The sequence below is a fragment of the Propithecus coquereli genome, unplaced genomic scaffold (genome assembly GCF_000956105.1).
Source record: "Propithecus coquereli isolate 6110/MARCELLA unplaced genomic scaffold, Pcoq_1.0 Scaffold79, whole genome shotgun sequence".
In the NCBI taxonomy this organism is placed as follows: Eukaryota; Metazoa; Chordata; class Mammalia; order Primates; family Indriidae; genus Propithecus; species Propithecus coquereli.
Window position 1 is genome coordinate 8,252,660 of NW_012154062.1, and position 20,557 is coordinate 8,273,216.

Sequence of the window (20,557 nt, forward strand, 5' to 3'; positions counted from 1 at the left end):
TAAGAAAGCCCCAAACAGTGGTATTCATTTCAATTTGAATACATTAAGGGACGGACAGTTGTCTATTGTTTCATCAGCTGTCCTGGATTAAGATGGAACATCGTGGAATATTTAGGCAGTCTCATCCCACATGGTCTTACGAGAGCTGAAGAACTTTCTGTCCTGCATCATATTTTAAAGAGAATGTGGTGGCCGAGTGGGGCAAGGAAGTACCTGCAGACCGGAAACCATGCAACACTCTTCCCAATAGCCGCAGTGAGAACACAGGTGTTTCAGAGAAATATGTTAAATTATCAGGTGCAAGTGGTGTGTTAAGAAGCTCATTGTCATTGATAAATGAGTCCGGGAGGCAGAAAGATCTGGAAACAAGCTCTCCCGCGACCACTGAAACTGTAACAGGTAACATCGATTTCCTTTGCCAAGGCGTGTTTGCGAAAGTTAAGACTCAGCAATCATTGAACAAGCTGAGTCCGTCAGACAAGAAGAAATAAATAATAAACCCTCGACCTCAACCACGGGATGGTGGTAACAGATGGAATGAACTGACACCATTTTTGCTGAGTTGTATGTTCTCGTGCAATTTTATTTTTTTTAATAAAGGCAATTTATAAAACTGATGTGACCGGCTTAGGAGGTGGAAGCGTTCCATCCAAGGGCAGTAGCACAAGATGAAGAAAGGAAACTCCTGCTTGGGTGCGGGCTCTGGGAAACGTCCGCAGAGAGTGGGGAGCCCAGCGGGGTCCCACCCACGCCCCGGCTCACTAGGGGTGCGGGAGAACAGTGGGAGAATACGAGGGGACAGGGCTTCCAGGGGAGGTGGGAAGCAAGCAGTCCCCTCCTCTCCTTGCCATGTGCTTCTCTGTCCCCAGGACTTGGACTGACCCCGTCCCTGTGTTGGCCACAGCCCCTGGGCTCCTTCCAGGGCTTTGGGACAGTGAGTGTGGAGAAGGGACAGCAGCCAGCCTGGCAGGTGTCAGCCCCAAGGCCCCCTCCCCAAGCCCTGCGGTTCCCAGAGGGGACTCTGGGGCTCTGTGGGGGTCTCTTGCCATGGGCAGTGGAGCTGGCAGCCCTCGGGGACGGCCCCAAGCGCACAGACGCGCTCGTTCTCTCTCCCGCTGCCTGACTCCAGCCTGGGTGCCGTAACAGAGCACCATGGATCTGGCGACTTAAACACAGACATTTATTTTCTCACAGTTCTCAGGGCTGGAAGTCTGAGATCAAAGCGTCAGCAGGGCTGGTTTCTCCTGAGCCTCACTCCTTGGCTTGTAGACGGCCGTCTTCTCTGTGTCCTCATGTCACCCCCCTGCGTGTGTCTGTGTCCTCATCCCCTCTTCTCGTGAGGACACAGTCGTATTGGATTAGGGCCCTACTCTCTGCTTCAGCTACCAAGGTCCCGGCCTGTGTCCCTAACCGGTTTGTTCATGAACTGACGCGCAGGGACTCCGGCGGAACAGACCTGCACGTGCAACCTCCTCCAGGCGGGGGCACTGTGGCAGCCCCCACATTAAGATGCCCCCCCCAGGTCCCCCACATCACAGCCTCCCCTGATCCATGACGTTAAGGACCCAGTTTTGAGGCTCAGAGTGTCTTTGGCTCCAGAATCCCTAGGGTGGGGTCAGAGCTCAGGCAGCTTCCAGGTTTTACAGAAACCCTGCCCCCTCCCACCTTCTGGCCCAGAGGGGCCCGGGGCAGGGGCAGGTGTGACCTGTGGTTGGTTAACCCTTAGCCCTGCTGGGTGGAGCCTGTCCCAAAGCTGTCTTGATCCACCTTCGCCTTCCCAGCCCCAAAGCCCCTTGGCCTGAGGCAGCTGCGGACTCAACCGAGCCAGCCCAGCACCAAGGTCGCCCCAGCCCTGCGCCCGCTGCCTGGAGAGCCACTGACCGCTGCAGCCATGGTAGGCGCCCACAGTGCAGCCGGTTGGTCCAGCCAGGCTGCGTCCAGGCTGCGCCTGTGAGCCGGGCGTGGAAGGGCAAAATAGGCCAAACCTGGAACCTCTCGAATTGTACTTGAACCTCTGGGGAGGTCTTGGGGTTTTGGGGAGGCACGGGCCAGGGTTGGACTCCAGCACCTTCACTCGGTTGCTGCGTGAGCTTGGGGAAGTGACTTCACCTCTCTGGGCCTCGGTTTCTGCTCCTGAAAAGGGGAGTAATATTCCCTATTCACGGCATTACTATAAGGTCTACAAGAAGGAGGATCCCAGCACAGTGCCAGCAACACAGCGGGTGTCCAACAATCGGGAGTCTTGTCCCCAGGACGCCACAGCTGTGGGCCAAAAGCCATGGGAATGGCACTGCTGAGGAGTCCCCAGACAGGACGAGCCTGCTGAGAAAGCTGCAGGCCGGGCCGGGGCGGCTCACGCAGCCCCGCCCTGACCGCCGGTTCAGCGGAGCGCGCCTTCCACGCGCTGCAGCGAGGTGCCCAGGAGCAGCGGCTGGAGCCCGAGTCCCGCTTTCCGCGGCTCCTCGCTAAGAACGGGCGGAATTCTCCGCGCAGCCTGCCTGGCTGACCACACGGGGTCAAGGGAGATCATAGCAGGAGGCCTCTGCGGAGCCGTGTTTAACTGTCCCCGTGGCCCCAGAGGTGATTAGGTCAGAGAAGAGCCTGGGCTCAGTGCTGCAGCCTCGGCCTCCTGTCCCTGCCACGGTGGGGCGGGGGGTGGTCGGGGGACAGTAATGGGGTCGGGGCAGCCCACACCTGCCTATCTGCTAAGACATGGTGTTTTGCCTGGCACAGGTGCACGGGTACAAAGGGGTCAAGTTTGAAAACTGGGCGAGGACCTACGGCTGTTGCCCAGAGATGTACTATCAGCCCACGTCCGTGGAGGAGATCAGAGAGGTGAGTGTCTGTCTTGGCACAAGGCCTGGAATGGCCTGGCCCTGGAGGCCACAGCCCTGGGACCCAGAGAGGAGGCTGGGACATGGGACTTCCTGGGCTAAGGTCTTACCCCTGGCCAGAACTGCCGGCCAGGTGACAGCTCGATGACATCGGCTACACCCAGGACTCCTGCCCCCTCTTTCGCCCGCCGCAGCTCCACGCTGCAGCCATCTTACAACGTCCTGTGCCCCCTCCAGTCTGCGCAGCAAGGTGCTAACGTCCGTCAGGTTTGCGTTTCCAGCCCAGGTCTCCTCTCTGAGCTGCAGACTCAACAGACGACTTCTCTTGTTGTCTGACTCAAAGCCGTCACAAACTGAAATGCCCAAGACTGCGTTTTTGCCTTTGCTTTGCCTGAGGTCTGTCCCGTCTTGGTGCTGCCCATCTCTGTACGGGGTACACGGTTGCTTAAATCAAAAGGCCGGAAGTGGATCACGACCCCCCTTCACCTTGGTCTCACGTCCGCAATTCTACCTCCGATGTTTCCAGCACCCAGCGCCTTCTTTGCAGCACGATCTGGGCCCAGGCCACCCTCTGCTCCTCGTCCACTGTGACCCAGGAGGGCATCCGCCCTGGTCTCCCTGCCTCTAATCTTGCCTCCCTCGAATGCACTTAACATAGTCAGTAAAAGTAATTTTAACATAAGTGAGCTTGGGTTGCTTCCCTGCTTAAAGCCCTTCAGAGGCGTTCTGTTGTTTTTGGAATAAAACCCAAACTTGACTCCCAAGGTTGCATCATCTGGGCCTGTGTCTCCAGCCTCCCGAATGTGCCTCCTTCCCTGGCCCTCTGCCCGCAGCCAAACAAAGCAGGCTCAGTCCCACCTCGGGGCCTTTGCACTTGCTGTGTCCTCTGCCTGGAGTGCCGTCCCTTCGCTTTTCGCATGACTAGCTGCCTTCAGGTCTCAGGGTCAACTTCCCTTCAGAAGAGTCCACCTTACCCGGAACTTCTCTAGCTCAGCTCCTTGCCGTCTCCTCGCTGCGTATTTCTACCTGGCAATAATTTTGTCAGCTTGAACATTTCCTTGCTTTGGACTCTCTCCCTCATAAGGGGGTGAGCCCACGCTCTCTTCTCCACCGTGTCCTTACAAAGTCCAATTCAGCCACTGCCCCTGCCCTCGAGGACAGTGGGAGGCTGACTGGGGGATCTTGTAGGCAGAGATAAGGAGCCTAGATCTTGTCCTAAGCCGAGATGCCCTCGAAAGGCCGCGCACCTGGAAGGCCGCGCACCTGGAAGGCCGTGCACCTGGAAGGCCACGCACCTGGAAGGTCGCGCACCTGGAAGGCCGTGCACCTGGAGGGTCGTGCACCTGGAGGGCCGTGCACCGGCAAAGAATGCAATTGGGTTTGCCTTTAGGGAAGCCTCAGGCTGCCGTGGGAAGAGTCGATCGAAGCCTGGAACTTTAGGAGGGTTTCTTATTTCTCCAGCCCAGCTCACTTCCTGACCCTTCTTTCTGCCCCTCTTCCCTGGGGTGGCCGCACCACGGCCTGGAGCCAAGCAGGGGCCTGGGAGACCTGGGGTGCATCGCCTGGGCCGCCCACACCCCCTGCAGGCCAGGCCTGACCCTCGCACTCTGGCTGCCTCTCGGGGAAAGGCCTGACTCGAGCTCTGTCCCGGCAGGTGCTGGCCCTGGCCAGGCAGCAGAACAAGCGGGTGAAGGTGGTGGGCGGTGGCCACTCCCCCTCGGACATCGCCTGCACCGATGGCTTCATGATTCACATGGGCAAGATGAACCGGGTCCTCCAGGTACTCGGAGCCCCGGCTCCCCCTCCCTCCCCGCCGCCTGCCCTGGCCAGGCAGCCTCGGCCTCCATCCCAGGACCCCCTGCCCTGAGTCCCCAGAGTGACACCCCAATTCCTGGCCTGCCCCTGAGCACCCCTCACCCAAGCCCTCCCTGGGCTTGCTCAGTCCTCCTGTCAGGTCTGCCTGGCCCCCCGAGGCCACAGAGAGGATGTCCACCCTCCTCTCTTGCCACGGCCTCCCCTCCCCTTCTCAAGAACGGAAGCGGTGAGTAGGCTCCCAAAATAGACTCACAGTGACAAATCCAGAAGGGTGCAAAGTGGCACTTAGCTAGTTTTATAGATAGAGAAACTAAAGATCAGAGAGGGTGATTGACTTGCCTAGGGCCACACAGCTAATCAGTGGCAGAGCTGGGCACAGACTCAGGACTGATGCCAGCTCTGTGCTGGGACACTGTCCGTGCAATTCAGCCAGCACCTGGTGAGTAACCCCAGGTGCCTGCCAGCGAGTCGGGGTGTGGGACAGGTGTGCTGCACTTTAGGACTCCTGTTCTCACCTGCTGGGACCAGCTTCCTTCGGCTGTAATTTTTGCCAGATAACCTCCCTTTCCCCCAGCCCCGCTAGGGAGGTTCTGGGATTCTCTCCACTATTTCCTTGTTTGCTCAGGCTGACGGTCTCCACCTCTTAGAAAACGTTCCAGCCACGACATCAGTCATGGCCGTAATGAACTCTGATTGCTAATTAGTGAGGACTGGGTCCAGCAATTGATTTGACCGAGCAGCGGGACGAGCTTTCGCTTTGGAGTCTGACAGATGCGCATTCTCGTCTCAGTTCCGCCACTGATGTTTGTGTGACCTTGGACAAGTGACATCAAGTCCCAGATCTCGGTCCTCTCCCTGTTCCTGCTGCCCAGGGCTGCCGTGGGGATCTCCTGACATAGCACCCTTGCCCGCATGGCAGGCACCAAACAGACGTTAGGCTCCACCCCGCTCCCCCAGCCCAGTTCTTAGTCTTTGCCTGGGCCCCCCAGGGTGCGAACAAGCAGAGGATTTGGGCTCCCTACAGAGATGGGCCCTCTTTTGTTGGTGCCTTTGCACAACTGCACAAAGCAATCCCGCCTTCCCAGTGTAGGGGCACAGGTGTGGCCTCGTTTCCTTAACCTGTGAACAGAAACCTAACCCGAAGAAGAATCCCAACAACGCCGCAGCATTCTCAGGCTCCTGCAGGGGAGGTGGCTCAAGCTGCCCCCAGGCTGAAATGGACCTACTTGTCCTCCCAAGGAGCCTGGCAGCAGGGGTGTGGGCAGGGCGAAGTCCTGGCTCCTCCCAGCCTGGCTGGTCTCTTGCAGGTGGACAAGGAGAAGAAGCAGGTGACAGTAGAGGCTGGCATCCTCCTGGCTGACCTGCACCCCCAGCTGGACAAGCACGGCCTGGCCCTGTCCAAGTAAGAGCCCCTCCCCCACCCGCGGAGGGAGGTCTGCTCCCCTTGGGGATCCTCCCGGGCACACAGAGGCCACCCCTTACTCATGCCAGGGCCTGGAACTCCAGGCTGGGGGATGAGGCCTCTCTCCTGGAGGCCCCGGGGAGCCCCTGAAGGATTCTGAGCCACAGAGGTGACCCTCCCGGCTCAGGGAGGCCCTCACCTCCTCAAACCTTTCTGGGACGTTTATTTGCGCAGCTGGAACTGGGTCAGTTCCCAGGGATGCACCTTGACAGGCTGGGTACAGAGCAGTCTCGGCGGAGTGTTTTGGTCTCTGGTTGGTGAAGACGTTCTCGGAGGATCGAGGAGAGGGGTGTTTCAGGCTGTGGAGACCCCCAGAGTCAAGGCAGGCAGGCCTCCCCACAGACCAGAAGCAGGTCCCCACTGGCCCATCTGACGGCCCACGGAGACAAGGAAACTAGGGTGGAGAAGGGTCGGCACGTCGCAGGAGCTGAGTCGTGGAGATTTGGGACAGGGACCCAGGCGGGAGAGGAATCCCCTCTGCTGCCCTGTGGGGCTCACCCCTCACCCGCGTGTGCCTGTCTCCCAGGAAGCCTAACTGGTCTCTTGTGTCCCTCTTGCTCCCCCCGCCGAGCCAGCCTGGGCGCAGTGTCAGATGTGACCGCAGGTGGCGTCATCGGGACTGGAACGCACAACACGGGGATCCAGCATGGCATCCTGGCCACCCAGGTGAGCCTACCTGCTTCCTCGGCAACGTGGCCCAGCTCCACGGGGGCCTCAAGCCACCCCAGGTCTCCCCCTTTGGCGGAGACGGGACAGGTGCCCTCCAGCTCCGTCACCACCTTCTCCAAACCTCATTCAGCCCCACAGACACAGGGACGAAGGAGCCCTCGGGCGGGTCGGTGCCCTCCCACCCGAGCCCCTCAGGAGCCTCATAGCCGCCACGTGGGAAGGGGTGGGCGGGAAGGGGTCCCGTCGCCACTGACAGGTCAGAGCAGGGCAGGGGACGGGCTGTCCAGGTTAGCCATGCGGGCAGGGGCCGGGACAGGAGCCGGCACGTGGGCCTGGGGTCCCTGCTAAACCTTTATCGAAAAACATTTCTTCCACCTCACGAGAGTCCAGTCTGGGGAACTGGCTAAGGGCACAGGTTTGGGACTCAGGCCTGGGTTCAAACCTGGTCCCACCGTCACTGGCTATGACATTCAGGTAGGCCGCTTAAATTCTCTGGGCGTTCCTGTAAAAATCGTCATCTAAAACGGGGAAAACAATCCTCAACTCACAGAGAGCAAACGAGAGAGCGTATGTGAAGTGTGTGGCGTCCAGATGACAGTTCAGAGGATGTCTGCGTCCAAAGCCACCCTTGGGAGGGCAAACGCCACTGACGTCCAGTATTAAGAGGGGCTTCCTCTCGGGCCGGTCCGGAGCTGGCTGCTCACCTGTCAGCTTGGGTGAGACCCTGTGCTGGCACAGCGGTCCGCAGCCTGCGATATCATTTCTCTCCCCTGTGCAAGCCCTTTTGCAAGGGGGACATGTGGCCTCTGGCCACTGGAGCATCAGGGCTACGTGCTGGGCTTGGGTTTTGAATCTCAGCTCCGCCACTATTATCTGTGGGACCTGGGACAGGTCTCTGTACCTCTGGCTCCCTTGGTTTTCTCATGTGGAAAACAGGGTTGCTTATGGGAGCAATGCACATGGGGTGCTTAGAAGAGCGTACACAGTTAGTGCTTAATGCATGCTTGTGATGGGTTTTGCTTGTAAGACAAGGCCTTTTCCAGAGCCCACGCTCTGTGCTATGGTGAAACTTCAGCACTGGGCTTGGACTGCATGGGTCACCTACGTCGCCTCTGGACTATTCCAGCGATGGCTCTGCCTCCTGCGGCGGCTCTGATGGGGACAGGTGGCCGCACGAGCATTGTCCGCGCCTGACTTCTGGGCGCCGGGTGCCATGTGGTGCGGGCTCAGAGCAGCACTGACGTCAAAGGGAAACAGCCCAAAGGCAGTTTGGTTTTTTATTTGTATTTCTTGAACTCCGCGAAGGTAAACCTCATTCTCAGTGACGACTCCTTGAAACTCGCTCTGCTCTCTCGTGTGCACTGGCCGGTTACGCCTTGTCCTCCTCCCCCTTTCACCATGAAGCCTTAAAGAATCACCAGGCAAGAGGGGGTGTCCTGAGGGAATGCAGCCAGGAAGGGGGGCGCTGAGGCCACTCACTCCCGTCAGTCATTCCTGAGCCCTCCCCTGGTAAGAGCTTTGCAGCAAAGCGCAGAGAGACCTGTGGGTCCTGACTTCCTGAGCGCCAAGGACATTGTCATCTCCTCCTCGAAGCTGGGTCCGCTGCCCAAGAGAGTCCAGTGGTCACCGTGGGTGGGAAACGACATGAGAGCCACCCCCCTTCCCAAGATTTGGCCCCAGTCCCAGCTCACCATCCGGGACTGATGGTCAAATTGGTTGCCGTGGTTTCTACAAAGTGATCAGCAGAGGACGAGAGTCGTTCTGGGTGGCCACAGATCCAAATGCACTCAACACATACTGACCGCTTCTCCTAGGAAGCCCGGCTGAGTGGGCCTGGGGGCCAGCGGGGGAGGAGACCCCGGCTGTATTTCCCACCAGACGCCAACGGCAGGAGCAAGGGGAAGGGGTTGACGTCCACTGTGCAGTTCGGGGCACGTTCGGCGTTGTTCGTGCATCCGATCCTCACCACGGCCCTCTGAGGCCGTTATCACTGCTCTCCCCCTTTGGTAAAACAAGGAAACAGGCTTGTTTGGAAACATGCCGGAGGTTACACCCAGCGAGCAGATGGAGTGCCCACCCTTTGTGGGGTCCTGGGTCCTGTTGAAGCGTTTCCCAGCCAGCTCTCAGTCGCTGCCTGGATCTCATTGTAAAAATCACTGATGTCCTCAGCCCGCAGATGGCCACCGTGTCCCGTTTCTCCTCTCCGCTGTGTGCTCGCCACTAATCGGAATTAGTTCAGCTTTATCTGTTCTCTCACCCTGAGCATCCGGCCGCCAACCACGCGTGTCAGAAGCGATTCCCATCCAGACTAGCAGGCGGCGGAGTGTGGAGAAGGGCTTAGGCAGCGACGGAAGCGGTTTCCTCCCGAGATGGGGCCAAGGGCAAAGATGCGGAAGTTGTCAGTTTCCAGCTGAGCGTCCTGGTCTTTGCAGGAGCCCAAAGGCTCCTGGTTGGGTGTGGCTGAGTAGGAGGATCTAGTTCCTCGAGTGAGCGGGTCCCGGATGAGGGGAGGGACAGCTTGGCTGACACACCACCCAGGAGGAGCAGCAGGCAGAGAGCAGCATTGGGACCCTGGGTCCCAGCTGTGTGGGGACAGCGGGGTGGCCACCCCCAGGGGCACACACGTCCTCACTTTGCCTTCCCAGGCCCCTTCACCCAGGAGCTCACGGCCCTTCGCAGCCTGGTCTCCTCTCAGAGCCCCCGGCAGAGGAAGGCCCAGGGAGGACAAGCCAGCGGGGCCCTTGTAACCTCACACGGTGCCAGGCCCACCCAGACATAGTGTCCCTTCCCCCACCTCCCCTTTCTCCCTCCACACTGAGACTGAGACCTCCTGGGGTTGTGACAGTAGCCCGGCTGGAGGTCCCCTGTGGTCGGATAACAGAGGTCTTCTGGGAGCAGGTGACACCTGGCCTCTGTCTCGAGGACAAATGTGGAAGTGAGGGTAGTGGCCGGAAAGGGGGTGGTTCCGAAGTGTGGCTCTTCCCCCGCTGGCAGGTGGTGGCGCTGACGCTGCTGACGGCCGGCGGAACCGTCCTGGAGTGCTCCGAGTCCAGCAACGCGGAGGTGTTCCAGGCCGCGCGGGTGCACCTGGGATGCCTCGGGGTCATCCTCACCATCACGCTGCAGTGCGTGCCCCAGTTCCACTTGCAGGAGACGTCCTTCCCCTCAACCCTGAAAGAGGTACTGGTCCCCTGCTCCCCGCCACCAGCCTCAGAAAATAAACGGAGGACACTGCTGCGCTGGCAGCCGCCACGGCTCTGCAGCCCCCTGAATGGGGAGGGGCCTGAGCTCGCCACCCCTGTCCTGGCCCTGGGGGCCACACCCTGCTGAGCGGGTTAGTGAAGCCCAGAGGAGCTGCAGGGGCTGGCAGAGGTATGGGCAAGAGGGTGCTGGGTGGAGACTTGCCACAGGCGGGGTGCCAGTGACTGCTCTGTGCAGGGTGTTGACTCTCAGCTGCCCAGAGCCAGAGGTTGTGCCCGGGGCTCCCTTTGCAGTGTTTCTTCACAGCAAGTGGCTGGAGCCACTTTCAGGCTTGCTGGGTGCCCAAGGTTACATGCAGGGTATTTGGATCTAGATGATGAACAGCAGGAAGGATGGCCTGTAGTTGGTGGCAGTGCTGTCTGAACAAATGGAAAGTCGTGTTGGTTGGATGGATGGATGGATGGATGGATAGGTGGGTGGGTGGATGGATGGATAGATGGTCAGATGGATAGACGGACAATGGATGATGGATGGGTGGGTGGGTGGATGGAGGATGGCTGGATGGATGGATAATGGGTGTGTGGGTGGGTGGATGGATAGATAGATGGTCAGATGGATAGACGGATAATGGATGATGGATGGGTGTATGGGTGGATGGGGGATGGATGGATGGATGGATGGTATGCAACAAGCCTCGAAGGCCTGGAAGGCCTGGAAGGCCTGGATCATCCCTGGCAAGCTACAGGACTCAACTCTGTGGTTTCAAGTTCCTTGGAGTTCGGGTTCTTCTGTATCACCTATCATTCAACATGAGCAGGTCCTCTGCACAGATGGAGTTGGCAGTGGTGTGAGCAGTACTGACCTGACATGCTTAAATTAAGGTGGCCTTTGAAATCAAATGGACCTGGCCTTGAATGCTGGCTCTGCCAGTTGCAAGCTGTGACCTTGAGCCAGTCATTTAACCTCTCTGAGGCTTAGTTTCCCCAGCTACGAAGACAGTTCATAATGTCTACCTTGAAGTATTGAATCCGAGGATTCCATCAGATAACGCATGCAAGATGTCTAGCTGAGCATTAAAGCATGCCCCCATGACTTTTGGTAGGTGGCACAGGGAAACTGTCATTATCTAGTACCTGGTTTAAAAATCTGCAATTTCTAGTGCATTAAGCCTCAGGGCAAAGGCCTTAAACCCAGAAGCGCTCCTACTCAGAGGCATGAGTTTGGTGGAAATCTCTCCCCGGAACTCCCGATTGGTGGCTGAGAAGGTGGTTCCCACAGGCCACAGACAAGGACAGCTGCCTGAGGCAGTGGCCTTGTCAGCCCCTGTGCAGCGAATGGCCCCACGGCTCATTTGCTTTTGCCGTGGCCGCCCAGAGCAGCCTTTGCAGGGCGCCTGCGAGGCTGAGAGCACTGGGGAGAAACAGGAGGCGGAGCTACGCTGCAGGTGGAAGACACAACCCCGCCTGCTCCTCTCCAAGGAAACAGCCCCGAAAAGGAGCAAGAGGACAGAGCGAGCATCTGAGCAGCTTCTCCTCACTCTTGCTATGCCTGGGTTTTTCCCTCGAATCACTCGCTTAGGGGCCGCAGAGAATCCCGTACCTCGCCCGGCACAGGTGTCATGGAATGGAAAACCCACCCCAGGCAGGAAGCTGGACCTGCCTCTCTCAGGCCCCAGAGCTGAGAAAAGGGCACCATGACATTTGCTGCTGGGATTCTGGACTCCATTCCAGAACTTACTGCAAGACACAGCTGCCTGTCAAACCCCAAATCTGTCTATACTTTCGCTCAAAACTCGTCCTGTATCAGATTGATGGGTTTCAGGGAGACATGATTTGCTTCATGAGATTGGATGTGCAATGATTAGCCACATCAGAGCAGGACTCTCCTGTTCACTTTATTAAGGACCCACTACGTGTGAAGGGATAAGAGATGACGATGACGATGACAGCAATGTAAGAGCAATAGTGCTAGGAGCCGCAGCTTGCACCTGTGTGGTGCTTAACATGTGTCTGGCACCATTTTAAACACTTTTAGGCATTATCTCATTTAATACTCATGACTGGCCTGACATGAACACTGTTAATAGCCCCATTTTACAGATGAGAAACCTGAGACCAGCAATATTCAATAACTTGCCAAAACTCACACAGCAAGTAATTGCTCAAGCCAGGACAAATAAGAAGTCACTTGTATCCTCTAAGCTGCTCAGGGACGTCACCATGTACGTGGGCCATTTTAATGCCCAGTGGTTTATAACATTCATTCCCTGCCGTTTGGCAGTGTTAGGACGCTTCTAAGTATTTTCATTTGATAAGGAGAAACCGAGGCACGCCCGGGCCCTGACTTCCAGTACTCCCTGCCATCTTGCCGTGACCAACGCAGTTTCTCCCCCCCCCCCTCCCCCCGCGCGGAGGACAGGTCCTCGACAACCTGGACAGCCACCTGAAGAAATCCGAGTACTTCCGCTTCCTCTGGTTCCCGCACAGCGAGAACGTCAGCGTCATCTACCAGGACCACACCAGCAAGGTAGCCGCGGCGGCGCCCGTCCCCACCCGGTGTCCCGGGGCAGGTGGCTGCCAGTGACTTGCACGTCCCCTCCCCGTCCTCACCCACAGGCTACAGGCCACACAGCCGTCCACTCCCAGAGTGGCTGACACTTTGTGGTCATTGTGGTGGTCAGTGGGATGACAGCAGGACAGAGGGGAGTGTCACTGAGTGCAGGGGAGACGCAGAAAGGCCGAGGGTGGAAGAAGGAAGGAAGGGGGGCAGAGTGGGGGTCCAGTGTGTCTGCAGTGGGGACAAGTCGGGGTGTGGCCAAGGGACAGCCTGGATATGGGGGAGGGGGCAGGTAGGACAGGAGAGGGTAGATTAGAGTCCCGGATGCCTGGGCCAGACCCCAAAAACCGCCCCACTTCCCTGCTCCAGTTGTGCAGTGGGACAGACGGATGGTTTTGTCTCCCCGCGCGTCCTTAGCAAGCAGGCTGCTTCTCAGCAGGAGAAAGCAAAGCAGCCCATGGGGTGACTGTTGCTGGGGCAAGTCAGACAAAGGCCGTGACACCTGCCACGCAGAGGAGGCCGGTGTGGGGTTGGCAAAGGGTAATCACTGGACACCCGGCTGGGGCGGGGCACACCTTTTTCTTGTGCAAAATAAATACATAAATAAAATGTAAAAGCATAAAATGAAAGGGGGTGGGGTGGGAATTGGCTCTGCCACCAAGAAGTGAGGCTTTCAATCATCCTGGTGGGTGGGTCACCCCTCCCTCCCCTCCCCTCCCCCACACAGAGCTGGGACACAGCTCCCTCTCCCGGGACACTCACGGGACAGGCCAACATGCGTGTTCGGAAGGCAGCTCAGCTCTGGCCCCAAACTGATGACAAATTCTGCTTCCCAGCCGCCCTCCTCTTCGGCCAACTGGTTTTGGGACTACGCCGTCGGATTCTATTTACTGGAGTTCCTGCTGTGGATCAGGTAGGAATGCCAAGGGGCCTTTCCGGGCATCTGCCACGTGCAGTTGAGGATGTGGCACATGGGAATAGTCACACCTGTAGCTGGTGCATGCACGTGGAGTCTGTCTCCTGGCTCTAGGTGATGCGTGCGATGGGGAGCGGCTGTAAATACAGATGAAGCTTCGCTCACTCAGTGGCCGCTCACCTCCTGCTCTGTGACTGGGTTCCTAACAGGCCATGGACCGTTTCGCATCTGCGTCTCGGGGATTGGGGACCACGGGTTTAAACCATCTGTAGATTACCTGGAATATCTAATACTCTGCCTACATATCATTTCATTCATGTGGATTCAATGTATTACTTGGCAAATGGCAAATTCAAGTTTTGCTTTTTGGAAGTTTGTAGGATTGTTTTTCCTAAATATTTCTGATCTGCGGTTGGATGAATCCATGGATGTGGAACCCACAGATAGGTAGGGCCAGCTATAAATTCACAACAAGACTTGCTATGAACCTATCTGCTAGGCAGGTCCTCCCACCCTGTCTTTTTCCGGAAGTGTCTTGGTTGCTTCCGACCTGCCGCAGGAACGCTAGCTGACACCCCTGCCTGGCCCCGTCCCAGGCGTCCTGGAATTCTCTGAGCACCGCAGTGTGTCCGGCACGGAAGGCTGCGGGTAGGTGCCGCAGCTTCCGCCCGATTACACACTTTGTAATTCCTTTTCTGATGTCAGCTCAGGTCACATCCACTGACGGTCACACCCGGGTGAGTGGGCAGCAGCCCGGTTAGCAGTAAAGGGTTGGGTGTGCTGAGTGTTGCAGCGCAGGTACTGCACCGACTGCTCTGTGTGTGTTTGGACCCACAAAGAGGACAAACTGCCTGGGGAAGGTGCTAGAAAGTGAAACACAGGAAGCGACTTGTTGGATCTGGGCAGGCGAGGGCCAAGGAGCCTGAGGGAGTCCGGCCATCGCTCCATCGGGGTGGTGGATGTGGGGTGCGAGTGGAAAGGGCCCCATCGGCTTTCTCCCGGGGCCTCGGCTGCCATCACGACAGCTCGGCAGCTTCATGTGCGAGCGTCTGCAGAGCCCGGGCCCCGGCAGTGTCCAGATAAATTGGACTCTAAATCACAGCTGCCCCGTGCAGCCAGCGGCCGGAACCTCCGAGCAAGGTCCAGGGCCTCTGAGCCCAACTTATGTGGCTCCAGCTCAGGGGCTTCGGGGAGCTCTGTCCACCCGGCCCTGTCCCTGCAGCTCCAGACGGCCACCGGGCTGTGTCCCTGAGGGTGCGGGAGTGAAACACTAAGCTTGGATCTGGCCATTGGTGGGGTGCTGGCTGCTTGCCCCGAGACCGTACCACTGAGGACGGGGACCTGTCTGTGCCGTTACGCTCCATCCCTCCAGAAGAGGCGAGAGCTGCAGCGGGAGGGATTAGCGCCAGCTCCACTCAGCGGGACCCAGGGAAGCCTTTGGCCACCTGGCCTCATGGGCAGCTCACTCCCTCGGGGCCCAGAGCTGGCAGGAGCCGAGTTTGTGAACGGGATGGCTGGACGGGCCTCCTCCCAGCCGTCCCCACACCAGCCCCCAGGCCTTGCCCCTCTGTCCCCTGCCCCAGGGAGCTCTTGGCTGCAGATCTGAGGCCGCCTTCCCCGAGGCTGCCTTTAGCCCCCGTTCACGAGGCTCTCCACCGTTAGTATGCAGAAGACGGCACCATATAACCTTGCGTCGCTCACCTCCCTGATGATCCTGCGTCCCTGAGCCTTGAGGGGGAGCCTGGGCTTCGGGGCATCGGGCAGACCCAGCGGGAATCGATGCCGCGGTGACCCCGTCCATCAAATGCAGACGTAGGTGCCGCGTCTGGCGCTGCACCAGCAGTAAGAGTGCTGGATGTTTCCTTGGCTTTTATCTTATCTACAGTGAACGGTCAGTCCTTTTATAAAGAGAGAGAAAAAAAGTATGTGTGTGTGTAAATTTTGATAACCACGACTTGGCGAGTGAGCGTCTAAGCAGCACGCGGGTATCTGGGTTGCGCGCTCCTCATGAGAAATGGTCCGAAACCACCCTCCCCCGACCCCAGTCCATAGAAAAATTGTCTTCCTTGAAACTGGTCCCTGATGCCAAAAGCTGTCTAAGGGACAGCTGCCTTAGAGCAATGTTCGCGTGGCCCGGAGGCATTCCCAGCTGTGGAGAAGCGACCAAGGACAGCCAAACGGCAGAGTGTATTGAGAACAAGGCCCTGGTTTGTAAAGAGTTCAGCTCAGCACCCATCATGCAGCTGGCGCTCAATAAGTGCCGGGTACCAAGGCTGTCATGCACCGCCCCACCCAGCCCTGACACCCTCTGCCCTGTTGCCTGCAGCACCTTCCTGCCGTGCCTCGTGGGCTGGATCAACCGCTTTTTCTTCTGGCTCCTGTTCAACTGCAGGAGGGAGCACAGCGACCTCAGCCACAAGGTGTTCACCTACGAGTGCCGCTTCAGGCAGCACGTGCAGGACTGGGCCATCCCCAGGTAGGCTTTGCCCCGTGGCCGGCGGCCGTGCGTTTCCTAGAGCCGGCCCTCCCTTGGATGCCGTCCTCACCACGGCCCTAGCGGGCTCAGTGCCAGGCCCCGAGTGCCGTCCCCTTTCTGTGGATGGCCACAGGCTCTGAGTCCTCTCCTGGTGTCCCCGGGACCCCACCTCTCTGCCTCATGGGGAAAACCAGCCACACAGTCCCTCCCTCCCCCTCCCGCCCCGTCCAGCCGTGAGGGTTCGGGTTTGGAGCGTGGGGCTCCCTGGCCAGCTTGTCTGTCTGAAAGGCCACCACTGCTTCCCATCCCTCAGCTGGCAGAGCCCACCCAGCATGCTGGGAGCTACCAACCTCTGTGGCTTCCTAACTTCACCCTCGTCCCTTTCTCCAGGGAAGGAGGGGTGGTGCCTGGGGCTCAGGGGATCCTCTGTTACTGAGTTCAAGGGCTTGGCCCGCCGACCCTCCACGTGGGACTATTAGTTAAGAGTATTAGAGTCAGAGGGACTTTACTCTGTCTGAAGCAGAGGACACCAAGGGACCTGAGACAACTGTGGCCAGAGATCTGGGGGTGTCCCAGGTGCACCCAAGGCAGGGCAAGACACCACGAAGCTGGGAGCCCGGGCAGAGCCTGGGGGAGGGCTCCTGGCGGTCCCTCCCCGCCCTGAGGTCCGGATTCTGTCCCCGGGGCTGAGTGCAGAGAGAAGACCAAGGAGGCCCTGCTGGAGCTGAAGACCATGCTGGAAGCCCACCCCAAGGTGGTGGCCCACTTCCCCGTGGAGGTGCGCTTCACCCGGGGGGATGACATCCTGCTGAGCCCCTGCTTCCAGCGGGACAGCTGCTACATGAACATCATCATGTACAGGTGACGGCACGTGGAGGGGCAGGGGTGGGGCGGGAAACCATCCCCTCCGGTCTAAAAGGGCCCCTCTCCTTCCCTAGTCTTTTGATGCCAGTTCTAATGTCACCTTCTCTGGGGGGACTTCGCTGATCCTGGCAGCAGGGGACAGTGTCTCTCTCCTTTGAGTTCCTACAGCTCTCCCTCTCTGTAGACTCTTACTGCATGCACCGTTTCTAGTCTATATCATGTCAGCGTAATAATTAGTATGAATTCTTAAGTAGTATTAATAGGAGTAGCTGCCATTTATGAAGCTGATATGATGGGATGGCAAATACAGTCTATCTCACGTGCCTGCTGGAGCCGGCGGTTCTGACAGCCTGGAGCGCTGTGTTGAGAAGGACTCTGGGGCCAGGTTGAAGGTCAGCAGGAGGGAGGATCATACTTGACGCCAGGTGCTACATGGATGCGTTTCCCATCCAACCAGCCCTGTGGGCCACCGTGCTGTCACCCGCGTCCGTGACTGTGTTACCTTTTCCTAGTTGGTTAGGCAGTGGTCCCCGGGATGATGCTTCTAGACACAGGTGGTTTAAGAAGCTGGTCTTTTCCTAAAGCTTCTTACCTAAGGTGTGTCTTCCTCCTGCCTCTCCTCACCCACCTTCCCTTCCTAACAGCCCTTCCCTGACTTTGCACAAGGAAACACCCTCCCCTGAATCCTGAATCTTGCTGTGGGGCATTTCTCCAAACTTCTAAGGGCCCCAAGGGACGATGAAAGGATGCACCCATCGTTCCCGAGGGGAGTCCAACAACGCCAGACGAGAGAGTTTCTGAAAGACACATCGACGGGGCTGCAGTCATCTCACAGTGGGGCGGCTGTGGAGTGGCTCAGAACTCATCTGTCCATCTGCCCGTCTGTCTGTCTGTCTCCTCCCCTACCCGTGAATTCATATTCAGAAGTGAGACAGTTGCCATGGGGATGCACCTTAACATGTTTATTTGAATCTTTAAAAATGAAATCAGACTTTTTCCATCAGTCGGTCTGACCTGGCGTCTGAGTGCTGCCTGGGGTTGCCAGGTGGGTCACACGGCCACGTTTTTTATGCATCAGGTAAGAGTCCAAGGCTTTGTCAAAGAGACATCTAAAGTAGCATGTGATTCTTCGAGGTTACTAAAACTCACAGTAACTTTCACACACTTTTTTGGAATCCTTTGAGGATGAGCAATGAGCAAAGCCCTTTGTGTCAAGTTGGGGACAGAACCACACAAGGCCCACCCATATCCCCAGACAAGTGCCAGCTGCTGCGTGGAGAAGGTGCCCAGTGACTGCAGGAGGGGCGACGCAGGCAGGGGCAGGGCTCACGTCCTTCTTCCCCCTAACCAGGCCCTACGGCAAGGACGTGCCACGGCTGGACTACTGGGTGGCCTACGAGACCATCATGAAGAAGGTTGGCGGCAGGCCCCACTGGGCCAAGGTAGGACTTGCCCCAGGGTCTGGCAGCTGCTATGCGATGCAGCCTCCACCAGAGGGCGCCGCTGCTCCCTGCCGGCCGCCTCCCCACCCTTCCACCCTGCCCCAGCCTTGGGGGCTGCAGGTCAGGAGCGGCTGAGCCCAGACCACCCCCTGCTGCCCAGACCACCCCCTGCTGCCCAGACCACTTCTCCTGCCCAAGCTCTTGTTCTGACAGCCCAGGGACTGTGATGCCTTCAGAGTTTTCACAGAAATTCATCTTCCGCTGTATCTGATTCCCATAGAAACCCTCTGAGCAGGATAAGGCAGGCATCCTGAGCCCATTTAACAGATGGGAAAGTGAAGGTTGCTCAGGGGTGGCAGGACTGACTTACTGATGAGCAGTGGGACTGGGGCCAGAGCCACCTCCGCTGAGTCATGCAGCCAGTAGCAGTGGCCATGAGGAGTGCGGTGCCACCTGCTCCCACCTGCCTTCTTCACTCTCTGAGCAGCCCCTCCTTTTTATCTGGGTCTCTACATTGTGAGCGTGTCCTAAGGCAAGGGTGTCTGGTTGCTTCCACAGGCACACAACTGCACCCGGAGTGACTTTGAGAAAATGTATCCTGCCTTTCCAAAGTTCTGTGCCATCCGAGAAAAGCTGGACCCCACCGGGATGTTCCTGAACTCGTATCTGGAGAAGGTGTTCTACTGAACGGGGGCAGGAAGCCAGCGGCCCCCGCCAAGGGGAGCCGATCTCCCCCTCCCCAACCCCATGTGATGAGCTGAGCTCCGGCAGCCCCTTCCCTCACGTCCTTTGTCCTCACAGCACCCCCAGCTGGAGGTGGCCTAGCACCCAAATCCCTCTTTACAGCTCAAATAGACCCCACGTCCCAAGCCTGCAATCACTGTGCTCTGTTTTCGCAGGAGAAGGGGGCACCCTAACTTGTTCCATAGTCAAGGGGGGCAGGGACTTGGTAGTTCGCGGGTTCCGACCGGGTGTGGAAGTGAAATTCCCGGGGTCTGTAGCTCCAGGGGTTCCCTCTCCAGCCCTCATGGGAAGGGGGGGCCCCTCCACAGTGTTTGGGCCCAGAGGTCGTGTGCACCGGGCTCTGCTTTCTCTCACTCGTGAGGGTCTTTCAGACGCTCAGGTGAGTGCCCACCTGCCCTGGGACCGCCCCCTTCCAGGTGGGCCTGGCTGTGTGCCCTCCCGTGGCCGGACCTGCAGCATGTCTGTGTCAGGGGTGTCTGGGGATTGGGACCCTCTGTGGCTTCTTCTTAATAAAGACTAAGAATCAATCCCTCTCTGTTCCCTGCTCTTCACAGCCCAGGCAATGCTTTGCCAGCAGGAGGCCTCCCTCCTAGGGTAACAGGTCTTGGATTTGCCTAGGAAATGCTTCTCATATTCCTTTTATTGAGCTTAGCTACAATTTGTCTCCGACCTGCCACACTTCATGGACTCCACGGAGCCTGTTCCTCGATCCTCTACTACGCACCAAGTGCTGTAGGGGAATTCAAAGAATCTTAAGAGAGGTTCCTGCCCTCGAGAAATCTGTCTCCTAATGGTTTCTCTCTTGCGGGGTTAATATCCAGAATACATAGAGAACTCCAACAACTCACCAACAAAAATACGAACACCCCAATCAAAAAAGCGGGCTAAGGATTTGAATGGACGTTTCTCTAAAAAAGAGATACAAATGGCCAATAAGCACATGAAAAGGTGCTCGACATCACTACTCATTAGGGAAATGAAAATAAAACCACAAGGAGATACCGCTTCACACCCGTGTGAATCAGTATTATAAGGCAAAAAAAAAAAACCCCAGAAAATAACAAGTATTAGGATATGAAGAAATTGGAACCCTGTGCTTTGCTGGTGGAAGAATATAAAATGGTATGGTGGTTCCTTAAAAAATGGAACAGAATTGCCGTATGACCCAGAAATTCCAATTCTGGGGATATACCCAGAATAACTGAAAGCAGGATGCCAAGGGGACATTTGTACACCCGTGTTCAGAGCAGCATTGTTTATAATCGTCACGGTGTGGGAGCAACCCCAAAATGTTCATCAGCAAATGAATGGATAAACAAAAATATAGTCTATTCATACAACGGAACGTTAGTCTTAAAAAGGAAGGGAATTCTGACACATGCTACAATATGAACCTTGAGGGCATTGTGCTAAGTGCCATAAGCCAGACACGAAAGGCCAGATCCTGTGTGATTCCACTTATACGAGGGCCCCAGCGTAAGCACAGTCAGAGACGGACGAAGTAGAAGAGTGGTTCCCACAGCTGCGGGGAGGGGCCTGGTCTAATGGGTGCAAAGCTTCAGCTGGGGAAGATGAGCG

The 20,557-nt window shown here is 57.5% G+C and overlaps 1 protein-coding gene across 2 annotated transcripts; it reads left to right on the forward strand.

Moving 5' to 3' along the window:
* Nucleotides 1–1,816: 1,816 nt before the first annotated feature.
* LOC105825252 (L-gulonolactone oxidase) lies at nt 1,817–19,465 on the forward strand. 2 transcript variants are annotated; one of them, XM_012662976.1, is made up of 12 exons: nt 1,817–1,894; nt 2,734–2,835; nt 4,489–4,614; nt 5,957–6,051; nt 6,687–6,777; nt 9,775–9,960; nt 12,400–12,507; nt 13,374–13,450; nt 15,780–15,929; nt 16,626–16,790; nt 18,145–18,235; nt 18,794–19,465. In XM_012662976.1, the coding sequence occupies exons 1-12, from the start codon at nt 1,892–1,894 to the stop codon at nt 18,920–18,922; spliced, it is 1,323 nt and encodes a 440-aa protein (XP_012518430.1). In that variant the 5' UTR covers nt 1,817–1,891; the 3' UTR covers nt 18,923–19,465. The 2 variants fall into 2 exon arrangements, with proteins under 2 accessions (XP_012518430.1, XP_012518431.1); XM_012662977.1 differs by lacking the exon at nt 1,817–1,894 and adding an exon at nt 2,541–2,588.
* Nucleotides 19,466–20,557: the final 1,092 nt, after the last annotated feature.